This window comes from Leopardus geoffroyi, chromosome D2 (genome assembly GCF_018350155.1).
Source record: "Leopardus geoffroyi isolate Oge1 chromosome D2, O.geoffroyi_Oge1_pat1.0, whole genome shotgun sequence".
Lineage (NCBI taxonomy): Eukaryota > Metazoa > Chordata > Mammalia > Carnivora > Felidae > Leopardus > Leopardus geoffroyi.
The window spans coordinates 70,375,747-70,398,291 of NC_059334.1; the positions used below are offsets into that span (position 1 = coordinate 70,375,747).

The following is a 22,545-nucleotide window of genomic DNA, read 5'->3' on the forward strand; positions in this document are numbered from 1 at the left end:
GCCTGCTAAGATTGCATAAGGCTTGCATTGAATTGAATATTTGTCAAATTAGTAGAGATGTTCCTCTTTCACTGCCTATGTTGGTAATTATGTGTTTTTCATCTTCGTTATTCTAGCTAAAAGTTCATCAGTTTTGTTGATTTTTTCAAAGAGCCAACTTTTTATTTCATCGATTTTCTGTATTATTTTCTGTTTCCTATCTCATTGATTTCCGCTATAACCCTTACTTCTTTTTTCTGCTTGTGCTGGGCTTAATTTGCTCTTTTTCTAATTTCTTAATGTGGTAGCTTAGATTCTTGATTTGAAACCTTTCTTTTTTCCTGATTAGACAAATATCCCTCTGACTTCTGCTTTACTTGTATCCCACAAATATGGATCGTTTTGTTTTCATTCATTTCAGACCATTTTCTAATTTCCATTGTAGTTTCATGTTTGATTCATGGGTTCATTAGAAGTGTGTTGCTCAATTTTCTAATATTTGGGGATTGCCCAAATTACTTTTTTGTTGTTGTTGTGGATTTCTAATTTAGTTCTGTTGTGATTGGAGAACACGCTATTATTTCAGCTTTTTTCAATTTACTGAAATTTCTTTATGGCCTATGTGTGGTCTAGGCAGGGACATATTCCATATAGTTTTGAAAAGAATGCATGTTCTGCCATCAAGTAGAATGTTCTATAAATGTTAATTAGGTCAAGTTGACTGATAGCGTTGAGGCCTTCTATCTCTTTACTAATTTTTTGTCTAGTTACTCTATCGGTTTTCTTGAGAGGAGTATTGAAATCTTCAAGTATAATTATTGAACTCTCTCCTTTCATCTGTCAGTTTGTGCTTCATGTATTTTAGGAATTGGTTGTTAGGTGTGTATATGTGTATAATTGCCATATCTTCCTGGCGCATTTCGTATTTATTATGTATTATCTCTCTTTGTCTCTAGGCATATTTCTTGTCCTAAAGTCCATTTGTCTGATATTAGTGTAAACACTCAGTTCTCTTATGGTTACTGTTTGCATGGTGCATATATTTCCACCCATAACTCTCAACCGATCTGTGCTTTTGAATCTGAAATATGTCTCTCGTAGACAGCATAAAGTTGAATTTATAATCTGTCTGACAATCTGTCATATGATTGGGGTATTTAGTCCCATAACATTTGTACAATTTTTTATCTTGTTGGATTTGTTTTGTATTTTGCTATGTTTTCTATATACTTCATGCCTTTTTTCCCCTCTTTCTCCTTTTCTGCTTTCTTTTTTTAAAGTTTATTCATTTATTTTGAGAGAGAAAGAGTGCATGTGCACTAGCAGGAGAGGGGCAGAGAGAGAGAGGGAGAGAGAGAGAATTCCAAGGAGGCCGCTTTGAGCCTGCTGTGGGACTCAAACTCAAACGGCAAGATCACGACCTGAGGCAAAATCAAGAGTTAGATGCTTAACCGACTGAGCCACCCAGGTGCCCCTCTGCTTTCTTTTTTAAAACATATTTTTTTGTGTGCACCATTTGAATTATCTGCTGATATTTAGACTATGTTTGTGGTTATTATTTTCTTAGTTTTTGTTGTAGGAATTGCAATATATATCCCAACTTGTCCCAATCTACTTCAGCATATTACTAACTTAATTTTAATAACATCTAGCAATTTTATCCAATATAGCCAATTTCCTCCCTTTTCCATAGATATGACTATGATTGTCATATCTATATATGTTATAAACCCCAAAATACTAAATTATAATTATTGCTTATGCAATCTTTATGTTTTTTTTAAAGAAATGAAGGGAAGAAAAGAGAAAAGATATAGCTAAGCCGTCTTTTATATTTACTCGCATATTTACCATCTCCAATGCTCTTCATATCTTTCTGTGGAGTAGAGTTGCCATCTGGGGTCATTTCCCTTCAGCCGAAAGGACTTCATTTAGTATTTCTTATAAGTTTTTTTCTGCTAAGAAAAAAACTTTCTCATTCTCTGTTTATCTATAAATATCTTTTTGTCACCTTCATTTGGGATGGATAGGATTGCTGGGTATAGAATCCTTGGTAGACGGGTTACCCCCACCCCACCCTTCTTACCACTTTGACTGTATGGTTCCATTGTCTTCTCCCTCCACTGTTTCTATTTTTTTTTAATTTGTGTAATGTTTATTTATTATTGAGAGACAGCGAGAGACAGAGCATGAGCATCAGAGGGGCAGAGAGAGGGGGAGACACAGAATCAGAAGCAGGCTCCAGCCTCTGAGCAAGCTGTCAGCACAGAGCCTGACGTGGGGCTCGAACCCACAAACCACAAGATCATGACCTGAACCAAAGTTGGACGTTTAACCGACTGAGCCACCCAGGCACCCCATCCCTCCATGTTTCTGATGAGAAGTCAGCTACCAGTCATGCTGTCTGTTGTTTGCCCTGTACATAATGAGTTATTTTTGCTTTGCTGCTTTCAAGCTTTTCTCTTTAAGCCTTTATTTATTTAAATATATTTTTCTGCCACTTTCTCGCTTCCTCCTCCTGGGACTCCCATTTCACATGTGTTAATATATGTTTATCACTGTGCCACACACGTCTTTGAGGCCCTGCTCATTGTTCTTCGATCTTTTCCCTTTCTCACCTGCAGATTGGATGATTTCTATTGACAAATGTTCAAATTCACTGATTCCTGTTCGTGTAATTTATGTCTTTTTCAACTCTAGAACTTTTATATAGTTCTTCTTTCTCTGTTGAGATTCCCTATTTGTTGAAGCATTGTCATCATCATTTCTGTTAATTCTTTAAACAGTCTCTTTAATTCTTTGAATGTTTATAATAGCTGCTTTGAAGTCTTTGTCTGCTAAATCCAACATCAGAGCCACTCACAATCCATTTGTATTGACCGCTTTTAGTCTCCTAAATGTAGATCACCTGTTTTTTTTTCTTTTTTCATCGTGTCATAATTTTCTGTTGAAAACTAAACATTTTGGAGAGTATGCTGTAACAACCCTGAGTTCTGATATTTTTAAATAGCTCACCTGAACGTAGTCTACAGGATTCATCTCCCCTGCAGTCTGCTCATTTGTTCTCTTTTTTGTTTGTTTTTTTATTTCTTATTTTTATTTTATGAGCCTGGCTTTCCTAGGGGTTGCCCCTTTATGTGCACAGCTTAGAGGCCAGCCAATGACCGGGAAGGGGTTGTGCTCAAAAACCTCAAAGTCATAAGTCTTCTTCTGTCCTCTGCCGAGCGATCTATATGGGGGTTGAGGAAAACATTCAAAGAGGCTGCACTTTGAGTCAGTCACTCAAGGCTGCCGTGACTTTGACTTTTTCCTGGGGTCTCTCCGATCTCCCCAACACGTGCACATACTTTGCTGATCGACAGGAGATGCGCGGAGAGCTTATCTGGCACCTTCTGGCTGTCTCATTTCCAGGATCTCTCTGTCACATTTTTGGTTGATCTGTCACTCACCAAACCAAAACTGTGACCTCAAGCTAGCGGAACTCTGGGTTTTCCCTTGTGTAGTTCCCTATCAGGTTTGCTACTTTTTCTGTCGGTGCCACTGGGCATGGCTTTTGCCTTCTGCTCCAGGTCAAGTCCGTTTTCTCTGGCAGCCCCACCCTGGCAAAGCCATCATTCTAGCCAGCTGAGCTAGGGGAAGCGGTGAGGATGTTCTTACACAAAGTTCTCCCAGCTTTCTATGAATAAACACTTCTCAATTTCTTTTTTGCCTTTGCTCATCATCCAGAGCGCTGAGAGGATTGTTTAAACAATTGTCCAGTTTTATACTTGTTCAGGGAGAGTGAACTTACCGACCTCTTCACTCATTGCTGGAAGTCCCCCAGTAGAAAGGAGTGTTGCTACTCTCTATTCAGTGCGTGTTTGGGGGCGCCAGCCTGGCTCGGTCAGTGGATGTGACTCTTGATTTCGGGGTTGTGAGTTCGAGCCCCACACTGGGTGTGGAGTTTACTTAAAAAGAAGGGGTGCCTGGGTGGCTCATTTGGTTAAGCGTCCAACTTCAGCTCAGGTCATGATCTCACAGTTCATGAGTTGCAGCCCCGTAGCGGGCTGTCTTCTGTCAGCACAGAGCCTGCTTCAGATCCTCTGTCTCCTGTCTCTGCCCTGCCCCTGCTTGTGCACTCTCTCTCTCTCTCTCTCAAAAATAAACAAACATTAAAAAAATAATAAAAAATAAAAATACAATAAAATACTTTTAAAAAAAGATCTTTAAAAACCTAAGTACATAAAATAAAATGTGTATTTGTGTAAAGTCTGCAGGATGTGATTGTAACGAAAGACCTCATCCTTTTGTTCGTTCCACCCTCTAGAGTTTGACCCCCAAGTCTTCTCTGCATGGGCTTACGCCCGCTGAAATTCAAGGCAGCCTTTTTGCCCATGAACTGACCCAAAGGCAACAGGTGGGACCTGTTTTCGACAGAACTGTTGAAGAAAAATGGGCTAGTTGTCAGCTTGTTTCACTTTCATTTAATCTCTGTCATCTGGGAATACAATATAGATAGTATCAGGCCCAACAAAAGGTACATCCTGATATTACTTTCAGTTTTTTGTCTAGACAGAGAAGACTAAGCACTTGAATATCAGAAATGCCTACCACGAAAAATAAGAAAGACGGGCTCAGTGGAAGGCCAGAGGGGGGTACCTCTGCTTGTTCACTTTTTCTCTCTCTATTCTCTTTTTTTTTTTTTTTTTAAAGAAAAAAGTTTAAACCCCACCACCCACTCATCAGGTGATTGGAGACCATAGTTGTAAAAATGTGCTGCAGGCAGAAGTTCTGAAAAATCCCAGAAAGTGTTGAAAACATCTCTAAACAAGGTATTTTTCTCCTGCACCTTTCTTGCTAAAGGTCCCAATTGCTGCCAAGAAAACCAGTGAGAACGTTAGCTGCCAAATAAAAAATTTATGACAGTGTTTGGCAAAGGACTATCTCGCTGCTTGTTTTATACATTTCCACAAGGCACTTGAAGGCAAGCCGCTTTTTTCCTTCCCCTCCCATCCCCCCGCCCCCACTTTGGGTACAGATACCTTACCGATCACGGTTCTCAGTCTGTTATCTAATAAAAGAGCAAACTCCTATAAAGTAGGATTAAACAATATAACTTTTTCCCTCTTCAGGAACCTCTGAAAATGTGAGGAAAAATGTTTTCAAATATGTGTTGCATGCAAGGGAGGGAGACGGGCTGGGTCTGCTGGTTTAGAACAGACACATTTAGGGTCGCTCGGGGGGCTCGGCCGGTTGAGCATCCGGCTTCGGCTCAGGTCACGATCTGGCGGTTCACGGGTTCGAGCTCCGCGTCGGGCTCTGTGCTGACAGCTCGGAGCCTGGAACCTGCTTCGAATTCTGTGTCTCCTTCTCTCTTTGCCTCTCCCCTGCTCCTGCTCTGTCTCTGTCTCTCAAAAATAAATGTTAAAAAAAAAAAACAAAAACGTTTGGAATCGACACATTTATAGGAAAATGAGCAAACACCTTTCAGTTAATGACTTTAGACTCTTAGTGGCAGAGGGAAGCTTAGAATTCCCTCAGTTCTTATGCACTTGCACACCCCCAACACTTTGCGGAGAAGGAAATGGGGGCCCAGAAGGGGACTGTGTTCTCCCTAAGGTCACACAGCCGAGCTCCCCGGGGATGGGACCCTGGCTCTCGCCCAGGTACCATGCTTCACCCGCAGCCCAGCACGGATTCTGTTGGCTGGGGATTTTCACACACGTGCACTTACAGCATATTTTACGAGCCTCAGAACTCAAAGCCGTTCTGCTTTATGAAAACTAAAACATCTCCTTCCCTAAAATTCTTTTAAAACTCTAACACATGAAAGCTGAGTCCAGACAAGACAAGGGCAGTGATGCTACCACAGTGGCATTGCCCGCCCATATCAGCGAAGCCTCCTGGCTCGATCATTAAGTGTTTACGTGAACTTTTAAGGGGGGGGGGGGGGGCGTTGCGAGTACTAAGTACATAGGCTGGTGAACACCCCGAAATATTTTGCCTGCCTGTCTGAGAAAGCAAAATTATCAGCCGCAGTCTTTTCAAAACAGTTATCAGGTTATGCCTTGGGTTGTTAATTAGCGCCGTTTAGCACACATCCCGTCCTTCTAACTCATCCCAGAGCGTTGCTGCACCCTGGTTCCTGGGCCCCAGGCCGCTCCTGCCTGTAGAGGCGGCCACGGTCCCTGTCACACGCGAAAAAGCCCAGGGCCGGGGCTGCGTCTGCCTTTTGCTGCGGCTGTGTGAAGGAAGCGAGCGTTATTTGATATAAAGTACTGCGGACAGACCAGGAGTAAGCGGATTATTTCAGACAGTGTTAGGAGGTAACTGGAGGAAGATTAGCTCGACACGAGGCAGCTATCATAAGCAAATTAGAAAACCTCCCCAATTAGTACAAGAAACCCAGATTTGTGCTGTTTGTGATCTTCTGCTGAAAGGCAAAGTGTCGATGTTATGGGCTCCAGTCTTGATTCAAGTTGAAATGTTGGCATTTCCTATCAGGGCATGTTAGCATCTGAGGCTGTGTACTGGCCTAATAAACGAAGTAAATCCCTGCTCTCCTCCACTGCCAAGCAGTCCTCATTCTGACGTTCTGTACGTTGGGTAATGTTTTATTTGGCCCTGGAATAATCTCCAGGGCATATTATAATATTTCTATACTGGGAATATTCAACATGACTCCCAGTGTCCCACACTTGATCTTTCTTTTGTTTGTTTGTCTTAGGGAACATGGATCATGCTGAAGTCATAAAAATGGAGCGTGCAAAATGCCAGATGCTACAAATGCAATTAGATACTTAAAAATAGCTTCCTTGGTGGCACTGCTTGAAATCTGAACCAGGCCTTGTTTTTCCAAACGGGGCGACACCTTTCTGCTAAGCTGCTGCTTGTGTCTTAGACCAGAGGCCCGGGTCCCCTTCAGCGCACCATGCAGATGATCAGGCCGTTCTAGAAATCAGACCAGGCACTACTGTCCTGTCAACATCATGGCAGTCCCCGGCAGGTTTTCTGGTTCTCGGAGTGCACTGTGTTGTCTCTTGTTTCTTGACCTCTGATGATTCGCAGTCAAGTTGCATGTGGCAGAAACCCTCAAGAGACCCGAGCCCGACTTGGGTAAAGAAAACGAGGTGTCTACCCTCCTCATTTTAAGATTTGAAATGCATTCCAAAGAAACTTTTATTTCACCAGAATTCAAACAACCACAAAGCTCAGAATTTATTTTGCAATCGTATCCAAGGAAGAAGGTGATGTTTTTGTGTATGTGTGCAGGGACTGAGTCTGATTGTAAAAATAAGCACATAATTCGTTACAGAAACTGATTTGGAAAATGTGAGATTTTTTTTTTTTTAATCTCCGTGATCCCAACACTTAGCCACAATCATTACTTTAAGCTTATGTGTGTATTTTTCTTTTTGCAAAATCGGGGTCATAGTATACATACTACTTAACAACCTTTGCTTTTTAGCTAATATATAATGGGCAAGAAAATTGGTGGTCTTTATGCTGAGTACAATAGTTCAAGATCCTCTGACACCTTCTGAATCATCAAGAACAAATTTGTTCAATGTAGTTTTAGTATTAATTGTAATCTAGTATTTTTTTTTCTGTTTTTTAATGTTTATTTATTTTTGAGAGAGAGAGAGAGAGAGCATGAGCAGGGGGAGGGCCAGAGAGAGAGAGAGGCAGACACAGAATCCAAAGCAGGCCCCAGGCTCCGAGCTGTCAGCACAGAGCCCAACGCGGGGCTGGAACCCACGAGCTGTGAGATCGTGACCTGAGCCGAAGTCAGATGCTTAACCGACTGAGCCACCCAGGTGCCCCAGCGTACTTTTTCTTCGAGAATTATCAGTATCCGAATAACATTTGTGGCCAGTCTCAATTCACTGGTGTTACATGAAATATTATCATATCACCATATTCCTTTGAGCAAAACTTTGCATTTTTTGTTTTTACATGCATGATCTAATTTGAACATCACAAGAACCTATAAGGTAGGGGAAAAAAAGAACAGATGTTGTTATCCCTGATTTTATTCATAAATGCAAAATGAGCCAGAATGTAGATGCAACATAATGCCAGAGATTGCTCCTCACACCATGCATGGTACATGGTCTTTGAAATCAGACCTGACACTAAATACCAACTTTGCCACTGACTTGCTGTGTGATCGTGGGCAAATTAGCCTCCCTAAAGGGGTGCCCGGGTGGCTCAGTCGGTTAAGGGTCTGACTTCGGCACATTTCATGATCTTGCGGTTTGTGAGTTCAAGCCCCGCGTCGGGCTCTGTGCTGACTGCTCAGGGCCTGGAGCCTGCTTCGGATTCTGTGTCTCCCTCTCTCTCTGCCTCTCCCCTGCTCATGCTCTGTCTCTTTCTGTCTCTCAATGATAAATAAACATTAAAAAAAAATATTTTTTTTGGCGGCTGGGTGTGGCTCAGTCCGTTAAGCGTCCGGCTTCAGCTCAGGTCATGATCTCACGGTCCGTGAGTTCAAGCCCCACATCAGGCTCTGTGCTGACAGCTCAGAGCCTGGAGCCTGCTTCAGATTCTGTGTCTCTCTCTCTCTCTCTGCCTCTCCCCTGCTCACGCTCTGTCTCTCTCTGTCTCAAAAATAAATAATAAAAACATTTAAAAAAAATTTTTTAATTAACCTCCCTAAGCCTCAGTTTCCTCCTCTAGAAAACGACAACATTGACACCTTTGTCATAGATCTCCTATGAGATTTAAAAGAATTTGTGTAAAGTACTTAAAATACCATAAGGCACAAAAAAAGATAAAAAATAAACTTTACCATTATTTTTCTTTTTCTCACACATTCCCTCTCTTGTAACATTGTGAATAAATTATGTTTCCTTTTTCAATTTACTCAATTCTTAGGTGAGTGGTATTTTAAATCATAATTATATACATAATAATCAACAGTTGGAGAAAATGTACAATTACCTAAAGATAGAAAGACACCTACCACCCACATACAAACACTGGTAACGCTTAGCTACGTTTCCTTCCAGTCTTTTTTTCCCCCCTGCACAAAGGCTTGCCATTTGTCTTTGGCCATATCAACTAGTATCACAAACTAATGAAATATAGGAGGTAGTTAAGGCATATGTTTCAGAGAAAGTGTTCTGCATGCCACCCCACGCTGCTCATTTCCAGAATATAAAAGAGGTGCCCCCTTTGGAAGCCTACTTCCATTGGCAAGAAGCCAAACTCGGGGGTCATGGCGGAGGTACAATGAGGTTGTCTCAAGAACCCGATGTATCTGAATGCACTCAGTTCCTAGCCCACTGATCCTGTAGCCTGGGAGAAAATTGTGTAAAACTCAGCCCACCTGTTCGTAAGACCAGTTTGTCTGCATAAAAAGAGGGTCTGACAAGGCTGCAGCCGAGGTTACCATCTGTCAGGCCTGAAGTCAGCCATGTTGTCACCCAAGGCATGGGCAGCTCAGAATTACTGCTCTCGAGTATCTTCAACCACTGGGAAGAAAAGCTTCTCCTAGACTCTTAAAAGGTGTTCTGTTCAGGCCGAAAGCAGAATTCCTACAGCCAAGCATCTCCTGTCAGCTAATTTGATAGTTCTCTATCAAGTAAACCATTAGTGAATACATTGATTCTTTTTTTTTTCCTTTTTTTTTTTTTTTTTTCAGCTCTGCCTTAGCTATTCCCAAGATTTCTCTGAACCAGTTGGGCAAAATTGATTTTTATTAGTTCCACTGGCCTTGTGGAAAATTATCTCATGAACTGGTTTTTATAAGAAGACTCAAAGCAGAGCACAGGGTAAAAAATAAGCCTATAGCAGTCAAAACTGTTGTCTGAAATGTCTTCAGACTGGAAGGCTGAATTTATTGCACAAAACAAGTACCAGCAAGGCGGAGGTGTGCAGTTCTGCTCGTTATCACCGGAAAGGGGAACCAAAAAGCCAAGTAAAAAATTAAATTTTAATAATGCCAGTGATATTTTCTAAATCTTTCCTGACAGAAAGATTCTCATTATTTTTATCTGTCTCCGAGTAGGTTCTTTTAGTTGCCATCTCAGAAATGGCCTCAGCTATGATTGTTTTCTGGGCTTGAAAGCATCTGAAAAACCAAATATATACAGAGAGAAATATGCGTTAGATTGTTCAAGGAAGAGCCGTGACCGTGGTAACATTTCGGCTCGTGTGTTTGCAGCCAACATTCGCTGGGAACGCCTTCGGGTTTCACAAAAGAGGTCCATGTTGTTAAGACAATTGAAGTAAATCCCAGAACAAAAGGGACCCGCGATCCACTGCACTTGGCTAAGGAGAAACCCAGGGGCCCCCAGTCCCAAGTTGGTTTGTTCTGGGAATCTCCCCGTGCTCGCCACGAAAGGAGATTCAAGGGAAAAATGGAAAAATCCTATTGTTTTCGTAAACATGCGAACTCGCCTTCCAAGTATCACATGGTATAGAATTGTTTGGGGCTAAGAGGAAAAATCAAGCCAGAGTCATTAAAGTAGCCAACCCACGAGGATGTGAATTCCTTTCGTTGCCTTAGTTCTTCGGTGCCTATGTGTAAACCTGTCTTCGTCCCAAAAGGATTTATAGCAAATTACCTAAATATATACAATAGATTTTCTCTATATAAAATGAAGCCAGGAGTGAGGTTAGCACACACACTTGGAACAGCCTATACATTTGTGAGAGGTGGGCCACAAATCTATCGCTAGGCATTCTGGCAGCCAAGTTGAAGAGGAAGATGGTTTCAGTTACATGAGTCAATATCCATAAGATAAAAACATGGCTCTTTCCCCTACCCCGACGAGAAAGAACACCTTCCCATGGGACCTCATTGCAGGGACACACGCTGTGCAGGGTAATAAACAACATGTTCAAGAGCATCCTTACAGGAAATATGAGCTCCACAGGGCTGTTTCTTACTGTTCCTCTGTGCATGCCAGCGGCATCGCGCCAAGAAACAGGTGAGAGCGCATGTGCGAACCTAAACACCACCATCCAGATGGCCCCCCCCGGGGGCTCTGCTGCTCCAGAGAGGGACCCTAGTGTCTCCAGGAGAGATGGACCCCCTCCATGAAGCTCCTTGATCAACCCCGTATCTCTCCGCTGGACTTCTGACAGAGGTTCGGCAGGGAACTTTGAGGTTGTTCCCTCTGGCAAGGACCTGGGTGGCACCGCCTTATATTGGTAATTAGGCGCCTTCGTGTTGTCTGGTAGCCAGTCAAAGGGTGGATTCCACCATCCACTTTTGAAAATTAAGGCCAAGGAGCTTGAGGGCAGTCCCTCCAAAGGATGACAGGGAAAAAAAGTGGCTCCCCCTTTGTAACATTCAGGCTGCTTTTTGGCTCAGTTCTTTAAAGATCCCTCCTAAGTAAGGGTTGGTTTTTCTCTACGTGGCAGCTAAATAAAGAACCTGAGAATATGTTCGAAGGCCACTCTACTCCTCAGCAATTTATGTTCTGTCTTTTTATCAAGTCCAAAGGCATAGTCCTCAGCATCAGGAGTGCTTGGGTCACATATATTTACCACTATTTTAGAGATGGGGAAACTGAGGCACATTTACTTGTTTTTCACAAGATCACTCGGTAGACTGCGAGTCCCTCTCTGCCACTTACCCTCCAATAGAAACCGCTTGGTTTCCCATCCCAGGCCTACTGGCTTATAAGATGTTGCATGTGAGAGGTACACCATCCTCCATGAGAATCACCAGCTGGGCTCTTCCGTGCATTCTGCAGGCTGTGAAGGTCAAGGGGGCTGCAGATGTGGGGCCCGGCCGACCTCTGCCTGTGCTTTTCATCACCTTGTGAGAGGTCCGCAAGGCACACACAAGCTGGTTTGTGGCTTCTGTTGACCTCTCGCTGGCCTTCGACCCAGTAGTTAGGAATCGGTTATGGGCTAAGCTGGATACACTCAGTGTAGACCCTGGTTATTGATGCTTCTCTCGAGGTTGAACTTCACACTTCTGCAGGGTCAGGAGGGCCTCCGAGGGAATCCCCAGTACAGTAGTAGGGCAAGATGCTCTCACCCACCCACCCCCCTCCTTTTCATTTGTTCCTTAATAACCAGTCAGAGGTCACAGACTGAACACCCACAGGCCCACTCTGCCCCACAGACAGATGTGCTTTGTTTGGCCACTCAGTGCTTTGGAAAACTTTTACTTGGTTGCCAATGTTTAAAACTTGGAGGTGTCACAGAAAGAACACAATTTCTGGCTTCTGTTGGCAAATCAGAAGATCCAGCTGTGCGAAGCCCACTTTGAGCCCCGTGGCAAGCAGGAGCAGCACGCCCCCCACCTCCCCCTGCCCCGCCAGTCTAGAAAACGGTCAGGCACTCCGGGTTCTCCCAGTCCCCACTCCTGATGCCCTTGGACTGGATAGAATAACAGAATAACACGTGTTGTCAGGCCAGCAGGTGACGTGGCTTCACCTGGCACAGACCTGGAGATCCTGCCATCTGATCATCACCCCACCCCAGCCTCCTCCCCCACAAAGAGCTATGAGTCAACCATCCTGCTGATGGTTAAGCCTTCAGAGGAGGCCTTCTTAACCTGGAGTTTCCCTGCTCTCAAATGATTAATGCTGCTCTGGGGTATGTAAAAATCAGTGTAAGGGAAAAGATTATGAAGGACATGTCATAAGTTTGAGCGCAGTGCATGACTCTCTGGGGGCATCATGTGCTCTCCGGCCAGGAAAACGGAGTAGCCCAGGGATTAGCACCAGCAGGGGGTGGAATGGAATGGAATGGAATGGAATGGAATGGAATGGAATGGAATGGAATGGAGGGACCAGGGGCAGAGCAGGATGCCCGGAGCCCAAGACTGGGGTCACCTGATGGAGGCTGGAAATACAGAGGCCTATCAGGAGCCACAGTAGAAACGGAGCTGCAGAGAAGGCAGAGAAAGAAAGGGAAGAATACCCTGGCTTCTCTCTGCCCCCCACCCCCGGTGTCTTCCCAGTGCCTCCCATTGGCTGAATGCGGCGGGAAGCCGGTCGACACAGAGTGTGGCATGGCGGCAGGCAGCAGCCTCTCTATGCTGCAGAGAAAAGCGATAAAGGAACGGGAAAAGGACTGAGGAGAAGCAGCCTCAGAACCGGCACCACGGGGATATGATTCAGATACCATTCAGCTTGCCACAGAGCCAAACCTGGACAAGACAGAAAAGTCATAATCTAGAAATTGTAACCACATCCCTCAAGAGTTGACAGAGATACAGGTAGCTGATAAACCACTGCCAAAATGTTCCTTCCTCCTGACATCCAGAAAGAAAAAAAGGTGTAAATCCATCACAATTAGGAGATAAGTATCTAACATCATATCTTGCAGAGAAATAATGTTAGAGCTCATCACAAAAGCCGAGGCACCAATGCAATCTCAACCAGCCATGTTTCCAAAGAGGCATCTCGGCTGCCAGGGGGTGTCCCCAGGGAAACTATAACAGAGCCGGAAGAGGCAGCCTCCACCTTCCTGGGTAACTTAGTAGCTGCTGAAGATGGGGCTACCGGGAGCGTGGCTCAAGCCTGGACCCACCGAGGCAAGCTAATCAGGGTCAGCAGCAGGATGCGCCCTGCAGGAATTGAAGAGAAATCTGCAGGCTTTCCAGGCCAAGGCACCTGAGGTGGGGGGGGGGGGGGGGGTGCGGGGGGAGCTGTCTACTGGAGGGGGAGCAGCCAAACAGGAAAGAGGTGCAGGGCACATTGTGGGGAAATCTGTGAGTCCTAATAGAGTAGAATAATAATAATTCTTACACTTACATACTGAGCGGTTACTATTACCAAGCGCTGACCTAAGACCTTCATGTGGAATTAACTTATTTATTAATGTAATTCATTGAGGTACTGCTATTACTGGCCATTTATTTATTTATTTATTTGAGAGAGAGAGAGAGAGAGAGAGAGAGAGAGAGAGAGCACGAGTGGGGGAGAGAGGCAGAGGGAGAGAGAAAGAGAAAGAATCTTAAGCAGGGCTCAAACCCATGACCCTGGGATCTTGACCTGAGCTGAAATCACCCCCGTTCCATTTTTTTTCTAATGAGGAAACCGAAGCAGTGGTTCTTTGGAACTTCCAGATTCCTTGCGTTGGTGCTTTTGTTTCTCTTTTTCAGTAGAGGACCAAAGGAGGATTGTCCACATTCTGTGCTCCCAGGAGAGAGTAGTTTCCAGAAGAGAGAGTACATTCCCAATGTCCCGGCGGGGACACTGGGAAGAACACTGCCATCTACTATCACCATCACACCATAAAATAAGAACATTTTCACCTTCTCACGCAAACGTGGCAAAAGGACTTAACCTCCGAGAAATAATGAAGCAACTTGCACAGCTGGTGTGTGGCAGATCCTGGGTTCGAATCCGGGCGGTTTGGCTCCAGAAATGAAAGGAGCTGATCGGCTTCTGTCCGAATGGCTTCTCTGGAGGATGGAAGGGTGGGGGGGCCCCCCGGCCAGGAGGAACAGCAGGTGGCCAGCTGAGCAGAGCAGTGAGGCTGCTCACAATACAGGGGCAGGACCCAGTGGGAGTGGGGAACCTCAGGGCACCCAGCAGGAGGGGGCGGGGCGTGGGGGAGAAGCACCCAGCAGGAGGGGGCGGGGCGTGGGGGAGCTGGGAAAGGGGTCATCCTGGCCTGTCATCGTGATAGGCTGCCTTGTGCTGAGAACTTGACCACGGCTACATCTGAAGTGGGCCTTGGCTTCTTCCTGGGTAGGCCTGAGCCACCAAATCTGGGTTGTCATAAGTCAGGATCATTGTGACATTAAATGACATCACACATGCAATAGACATCCAAGACCACAAAAGGACACCCTGCCTTTTTAAGAGTGTCTAGAACACACTCCCATGTGCTGCCCACACCCTGTGCCGAGAACGCTTGGGAGAGATTCCTTTATTACATTTCATGGATGAAAAGAGACTTTTAGACCTTTCCCAAGATCACACAGTGCGTCTAGCTAATTCTCTCACCTGCTTTTTTCTGTCAGGCACTCTATTCCGACAGATGCATTAAATTAAATCTTCTGCAGATCGGGCATCTTCCTAGGGTATATTCCCTCATCTGTAGGATAGGTGATGTAGACATAATAAAAAATCATGCTGTTCGAGGTCACTGGGGGACGGGCAGTTGTGAGAGGACAATTGCCATTCCCTTTTTCCCCCGAATTCAAGGAGGGATCAGGTGATCATGCATTTACCTAGAAGAGAGGGGCAGAGAGGACAACGGCCAATGTGCCCATAACTGAGGAAAACTGACGAAATATGCTACTGAATAAAAATGAACCTCATCTAGGGGTGCCTGGGTGGCTCAGTCGGTTGAGCGACCGACTTCGGCTCAGGTCATGATCTCACGGTTTGTGAGTTCCAGCCCCACGTCGGGCTCTGTGCTGACAGCTCAGAGCCTGGAGCCTGCTTCGGAATCTGTGTCTCCCCCTCTCTCTGCCCCTTCCCCACTCATGTTCTGTCTCTCTCTGTCTCAGAAATAAATAAACATTAAAAAAATTTTTTGGGGTGGCGCCTGGGTGGCTCAGCCAGTTAAGCGTCCGACTTCAGCTCAGGTCATGATCTCGCAGTCTGTGAGTTCGAGTCCCGCATCGGGCTCTGTTCTGACAGCTCAGAGCCTGGAGCCTGTTTCAGATTCTGTGTCTCCCTCTCTCTCTGACCCTGCCCCATTCATGCTCTGTCTCTGTCTCAAAAATAAATAAACGTTAAAAAATTTTTTTAAAAAAATTTTTTAATGAATATCATCTTAATCATTTACTGTGCATTTACACTGGGCACTAAGAAAAGAGTTGACTTTGGTTAATTAGCATTCTGTACTTTCAACAAAATTAATTAGCATACCCCATTATTCTGTCTATGGAGAAGCATATAAAGATGAAGATTTCAGGGGTGCCTGGGTGGCTCAGTCAGTTGGGCGTCCAACTTTGGCTCAGGTCATGATCTCACGGTTTGTGGGTTCGAGCCCCGCATCGGGCTCTGTGCTGACAGCTCAGAGCCTGGAGCCTATTTCGGATTCTGTGTCTCCCTCTCTCTCTGCCCCTCCCCTGCTCATGCTCTGTCTTTCTCTCAAGAATAAATAAACATTTAAAAAGATTAAAAAAAAAGATGAAGACTTCAACGACTTGCCCTTCAAACAACCAAGAAGAGTCTGGTAGAAGACGTAAGACAAACCGATTATATCAATAACCACCATAGTATTGGGGTGTCCTGCAGGGGTGGAAGATAAGATTAGGGGGGTGATTTGAGGCCTTGGCAAAAGTGGGGATGAGAATAGTCTCCACGTCACAGGATTGTTGTGAAGGTTCAACAAAGTGTAGAAGAGGCCAGAACAGCACCTGGCCCAGAGTAAATGCCCAGTGAGTACGAGCTGCAGGTGTGCTGTGGCTATGTCTGTGCTCAGTCCTTGATGAGGCATCGCCCCCATCACCAGGGACACCACCCCGCTGAGGCCTGAGGAAGAAACCCCAGAGAGCCCAGCCGGGTCGGATTTTCTAGCTCCGAGATTCGAAAACTTTCATGTTTCTCTGATTGGGACTTATTTTTTTTTATTTTTTTATTTTTGGAGAGGACAGAGGATTGTCCACTTTTTATTTTGCCAAGTAAGAGAGACTAACTTCCAAGGAGAGAGTGTATTTCCGATGTCCCAATAGGGTCATCGAGGCAAAAACCTACCATCTACTATCACCATCACGCCGTAAAAGGAAGGGCATTTGAATTTGAACATGGAAATGGTGGACAGGACACAATCTCAAAGAAACGGGCGGTCCTTTAAATTGTGTAATCTCGTTTTCGGGGAGAAGGAGCCTTCCATGTTACTCTTTGTTTATGGCTTCAGCTTCAGTCTGGAGTTGGGGAGCCACTGTCTTCCGTCACGCATGCACCAGGTTGTGTTCCTTGATTTTGTCGAACGGGCCCCCTTAGAAGCAGCGTGTTTGTGAAGTGCCATCGCGTGCCGTCGCCACGGTGGCCCTGGCCGCTCGGATGAGCCTGAGCATTACTGTGAAACAAGAATGGGCCTGGGGGGTCTGAAGGCCCAACTGTCCCCCAAATGGTTGACCCTGGACACATCCCTTCGCCTGTCAGGGCCACAGGGTCCTCACCTCTGTAACCAAGAGTCCTGCCCAGGGTGTGGAGACCTCCGCCAGCTCTAGCGGTCTGCAAACCTGTGAGGGTTTAAGTATATCATGCGTTTCTAGAGCATCATTATTTCATTCCTTTCAAGTTTTTTCTAAGCACTTTGATTCTATCTGAAAGCCCAGTCACCAGCAAAGCCACCCTCCAGGCCCCTTGCCATGGTGGAGTCCATATTTGAGAATGGCGGTGGCCGTGGTGCCCAAGCTGAAATTTGATGTCCGCATTTGGCAACAGAGCGCAACGTAACTGCAGATTACTGATCAAAACCCGTCGGTCTTATCAGTGAGCTCTGACAGGTACTTGCTGGCTGCCTTCCCAGGCTGGGAAGGCATCCCCGAGCCAGCCAACGGGACCCCCTCCTCCCGCCTTTGATGTCCATGCGGCCACCTCAGAGAGAAGGAAGCCCTGCTGGGGAGAGAGTCGCTGTGAGGCCCAGATAGACACCAGCCTGTGGGAACAAGAAGCTTGGCGAGCTGGAGGAGGCGGTGGCTTCCTGGACTGCTGCCTCCCTCCACCTTCCCAACCAGCCTCTGGAAGTTTCCCAGGCAACTTCTCCGACCTCTAGACAACTTTCTTCCCGCCTCTCACCTTTCCTGAAGTGGCATCCTCTCTCACAGAATTATTTGCCAACCGCATGCATGTAAAGAGCTTTTACCTTCCAAAGTGCCTTACCATCTTTAATGAATTAATCCCCGTCTCCCTGTGGTTGGGGGAGCCGAAGTTGCTTGGGAAGGAGCTGAAACCCACCCCAGGCAAATCCACACAACAAATTGGCCTGCACTGGCATTGCTCTAATGATGGCCTTTGTTGTCAGGTTTCTGTGATTGATTGCTCATGGTGACACCCTGAGCTCCCACAGGGCTGGGACTCTCGTGTTACCTTTTTTTCTTCGGAAGGACTTGGCCAAACCGGCCATACCTGTCTGTGCGTGGCCCGAGGACCACCCTGTTCTCCAGCAGAAAAGGGCCAGCCTTCCGTAGCTTTTAGCTGTTAGACCAGGAGCGAGCAAACTGCAGTTAGCCCACTGCCTGGTTTTGTATGGCCCACAGGACCAAAATCACTTTACGTTGTTTCTTTTTTTTAATGTTTATTTTTGGGAGAGTGCAAGCGGGAGAGGGGCAGAGAGAGGGGGACGGAGGATCCAAAGCAGGCTCTGTGCTGACAGGCTGACAGCACAGAGCCCCATGTGGGGCTCGAACTCAGGAACCCCGAGATCCTGACTTGAGCTGAAGGTGGACCCTCAACCGACTGAGCCACCCGGGTGCCCCCCCCCTTTACGTTTTTAAATGATTGAAAAAAATCAAAATAATTTTTCTGACGTATGAAAAGTATATGAAATTCAAACTCCCGTTTCCTAAAAGGAAGTTTTCTTTGAACACAGCTACCCTTGCCCGCTTACGTTGTCTAGGGCCGCCTTCGCGCCACAAAGGGCAAAGCTAGCACTTGCAACAGAGACCGCATGGTCCACGAAGCCTGAATATTAGTGTCATGAGTTGAAGTGTGTTGTCCTCTGACCCTCTGGCCCCCCGAGTTCATGTGTCGAAGCCCTAACCCCAGGACCGTGGGACGTGACCTTATTGGGAAATAGGCTGACGTTACTGGTTAAGATGAGGCATACTACGGCAGGGTGCTCCCCTAATGCAGTAGGAATAGCGTCCTTATAAAAAGAAGAAACTCAGGCACAGATACACGCACAGGGAGAGGGCCATCACCAAGACGGAGATCAGGGTGACACAGGCACCCCGAATATTGCCAGCGCACCACCAGCAGCAGGGGAGAGGCACGGAACAGATTCTCCCTCCGCCTTTGGAGGAGCCAACCTGCCAATACCTCCGTCTCTAGCTTCTAGCCTCCAGAACTGTGAGACCGAGAAATTTCTGTTATTGAAGCCCCCAGTGTGTGGTCCTTTGTAAACTAATGCATTTGCTCCCTCGTCCCTTTACAAGAAGACAGTTGCTGATCCCTGTTGAACTAAGTAGAAATTTGGAAGTGGGGTTAAGCTACTCTGGTCCTCACTCAGGACCTAACCTAGGTGTGCCAGGGCTCAGGCACCCGTCCCTGTCTCCTGGGTTCCTCGCTGGAGTGTGCTCCTTTCTCCACCTATCAAAATGTATCCCTCCTATGCCCTGTTCCCTCAGGGCTGCCAGATAACCCACTTCTCCTCAACTTAGGTCAGGAAGTGTGGACGATGAATGGTGGGCAATGGCTTAGTAAGTTGGCCCAGAGATGACATCTGGTTTTCCTCTTATTTTTGTTTCAATTTTTTTTAATGATTTATTTATTTATTTTTATTTGAGAGAGAGAGAGAGAGAGAGAGAGCGCGTGCACACGCACGCACGAGCAGGGGAGAGGGGCAGAGGGAGAGAGGGAGAGACTCTCAGTCAGGCTCCACACTCATCGTAGAGCCTGCCATGGGACTTGATCCCACCACCCTGGGATCACGACCTGCGCCAAAATCGAGAGTCAGGTGTTCAACCGACCGAGCCACCCAGGTGCCCTGGTTCTCCTCCTGTTTTAAATGTCTTATCCCAGAGGCAGGAGTCTTATGAGACAAGTCCTCTCAGGTCCCCCATCCCATGTGGCTTTGGGCAGCTGCCCGCTCTGTTCATGAATGGAAATTCTCATTCTGAGATGAAAGAAACAACAGCTCCTAAAGATTAGGGCCCCCACAGCTCGGGTCAACATTTCCAGGGAACCAGGCTGGGACTCTCCTGCCCTTAGAGGAAGACTTTGTACAGTCCCAAAGTGAATCTGTGATGCAGCCTTGGAAACGTGGGTGGAGACATGGAGAGCAGTCCTCAGAAAGGCCAAGCCAAGACGGCCAGGTCCGTATCCTGTTCTGGATCCAAAACTCCCATGTATCTGTGTCCTGGGGTTGCCATAATGAAGTATCACAAACTGAGTGGCTTAAAACGACAGCAGTTTATTCTGTCACAGTTCTAGGGGCTTGACGTCTGAAATCAAGGAGTCAGCAGGGCCATGTTCCTTCTGAGGGCTCTAGAGAAGAATCCTTCCAGATTCTGTGGCCCCAGGCATTCCTTGGCCTATAGCCAAACCTCTTCAGTCTCTGCTACCAACCTGTCACACGGCCTTATTCCCTGTGTCTTTCTGTGTCCTGTCTTCCTATAAAAACACCAGTCACTGGATCTAGGGCCCACCCTACACCACCCTAATTTTATCTCAAGATCCTTAACAGATTCCATCCGCAAAGGCCCTCTTTCCAACTGAGGTCACCTTCTGAGGTTCTGGGTGGACGTGAATGGGGTGGGGTGGAGAGGGACACTGCACCTCAGTAAAATCAATATGGTTGAAGTGAGAGAAGTCTCAACCAAACTTGCTGAAACCCAAAGGAAATTGTTTGACTCCTGTGACTGGGAAGCTTCAGTGTGACTCTTCCTGCACGCAGCAGGATCCAAGGGTCCAAATAATGCTTTTAGGAATCAATCTCTTTTCCTCATCTCTGGACACTGTGTTCCTCCATGTTGGCATCTTTCAGGCAGGTTGCCATCCTGCAAGGTGATAAGAATGGCCTCTGGCTGTTCTAGGCTTCCATCGTCCCTACAATCAATCCCAGTAAAGAGAGTACCTTTTTCTTGACTTTCCAGAAAAAAAAAAAAAATCCCCAGAGGTCTCTATCTGGCTCCGGCGACGTGCCACTTCCTGAACAAATGCTTGTGCAAGGAATAGAGAGCTGTGATTACCTGGGCCTGCCTGGGTCATATGTCTACCTGTGGAATCAGTGAATTGGGGTCAACCCTACCTGAACTCTTGGGGTGAGGCTGAGGATACTTCCCAAAGATGCAGAATACAGAAGACCCTGGATGGCCACGTATCAGGGGGCAGAACAACCATACAACTCTAGCTCAGATGCAACCGTGTGCCCAGCTTTGAAAACGATGCTTCAAATTCAAGTTAATGTTACAGGCTGATGACAAGGAACCATATCCCCTATTCCTGTTTGCATTTCTTTCTGGTGAATGCTAACGTTGAATTTGATATCGAACTTAGAGAGCCTTTCCCTTGGCCCATGTTTTTGAGAACTTCCCAGAGAGACACAGGTGCAGACTCCTAGGCACAGTTTACCCCATGCTCTCATGATTGCTAATCGTTCTGCCCGTTGTTCCTGTTCTGTCAGACCCCAGCGGTGGGGCATCATTATTCAGGCCCGTTGGCCAGGCAGGAAAGCCTGTGCAGGACGGGGCACTGAACCTAGGGAGTGTCGGGCACTCTCCAGCTAATGAATGCAGGCTTGCAAAAGAGTTTGGACACTGCTGGCATCCTTAATGGGAGGGTGGCTAATAGCTAACTCCTAAAGCTGTGCTCATCTATGCGCAGCCCTTAGAAACCAGGAAGCACACAACATAAACCTTCAGAGGAGCCCTTGTAGGTAGAGCCTCTTCTTCATGCATTCAGCAAGCACATTTTTGAGAATGTCTGTGCCAACCTCTGTTTGAGACACTAGGAATACAAAAGACAAAGGAGAGTCAGACCCTAGAGTCTACTTTTTATTGGAGAAACCTGCGCAGAAACAGAAAATCATAAAACTGTGTGATAAGGGATGCACAGGGAAGTACAAGAGTCAGCCAAGGTCACGGTCAGGAAATTCTTCATGGAAGCAGTGGGAACGACGCGCTGTAGATCAAGGACTTGGTTTTGGAATCTGGGTGAATCAACCTAACAATGCCTTTAGGTCTCAAATAACAGAAGACCTAACTCAAACTAACTGGAGAAATTAAGTTAACTTTTTTCTCATCTAACCCAAAGTCCAGAGGAAGGGTCGTTTGATACAGGGTTTCACCATGTTTTCAGGACCAGGGTTCCATTTCTCTGCCATTCTTTCTACTGCGCTATCCTCCGCGGGTCAGCTTCTCGGGATGGCTCCCCTTGTGGAAACAAAACGGCTGCAGCAGATCCAGGCCTAACATCCACACCCCGTATGATCCAGGTGACGCAGCATTCGAAGCCGGGCTCCTGGGACTCACTCGGTTGGAATGGCCTAAGTCACGTGGGTGCATCCCATCTCATTAAGCCATTTTTCATCGCCTTAAGACAACTCTGCTGTGAGTCCAGGGGAGTCTCCTGCGTGGTGGTGTTCCATGTGATGAGTCGGGGATCCAGGCAGGAGCAGTGCCCGCCGTCCTGTAACTCCACTCCTGAAACATACAGCCTCCTGAATCAGAACGGCAAGGGAAGAGCCAGCCGAGAGTCAAACGCTGCAAGTCAGATGCCATCCCCTGGCATGGGAGTGACAGCCAGCACTTCTGCTCACATTTCATTGACTTAACTCAAGTCACGTGGCCGCACCTAACTTCAAGGGACAGGTGAGAGCCGTCTGTGCCTAGAAGTAGAGAACAGGGTGACGCCTCCTGCGACTGGAATTTCCGGGCTTCTCAAGCAGGAGAGAGAACCACACCACGTGCCACGCCCGCCTGCCCCCTCTCTACCCAGTCCCCTCGATCCCGCTGCCACACGCAGGAGCTTGTTTCCAGAAGGGGAG

At 46.4% G+C, this 22,545-nt stretch overlaps 1 protein-coding gene across 5 annotated transcripts in view; it reads left to right on the forward strand.

Moving 5' to 3' along the window:
- Positions 1 to 22,545, forward strand: part of VTI1A (vesicle transport through interaction with t-SNAREs 1A) — a 349,700-nt gene that overhangs the window by 320,187 nt on the left and 6,968 nt on the right. Inside the window, exon 9 of one of the 5 annotated variants that reach the window (XM_045438917.1) lies at positions 6,686 to 7,600. The exons of the other annotated variants lie outside the window; for them this stretch is intronic. Within the exon in view, the coding sequence (XP_045294873.1) occupies positions 6,686 to 6,704 (19 nt within the window). The 3' untranslated portion in view covers positions 6,705 to 7,600. Of the gene's footprint in view, positions 1 to 6,685; positions 7,601 to 22,545 lie in introns of those variants that run through there. 5 annotated transcript variants of the gene reach the window in all.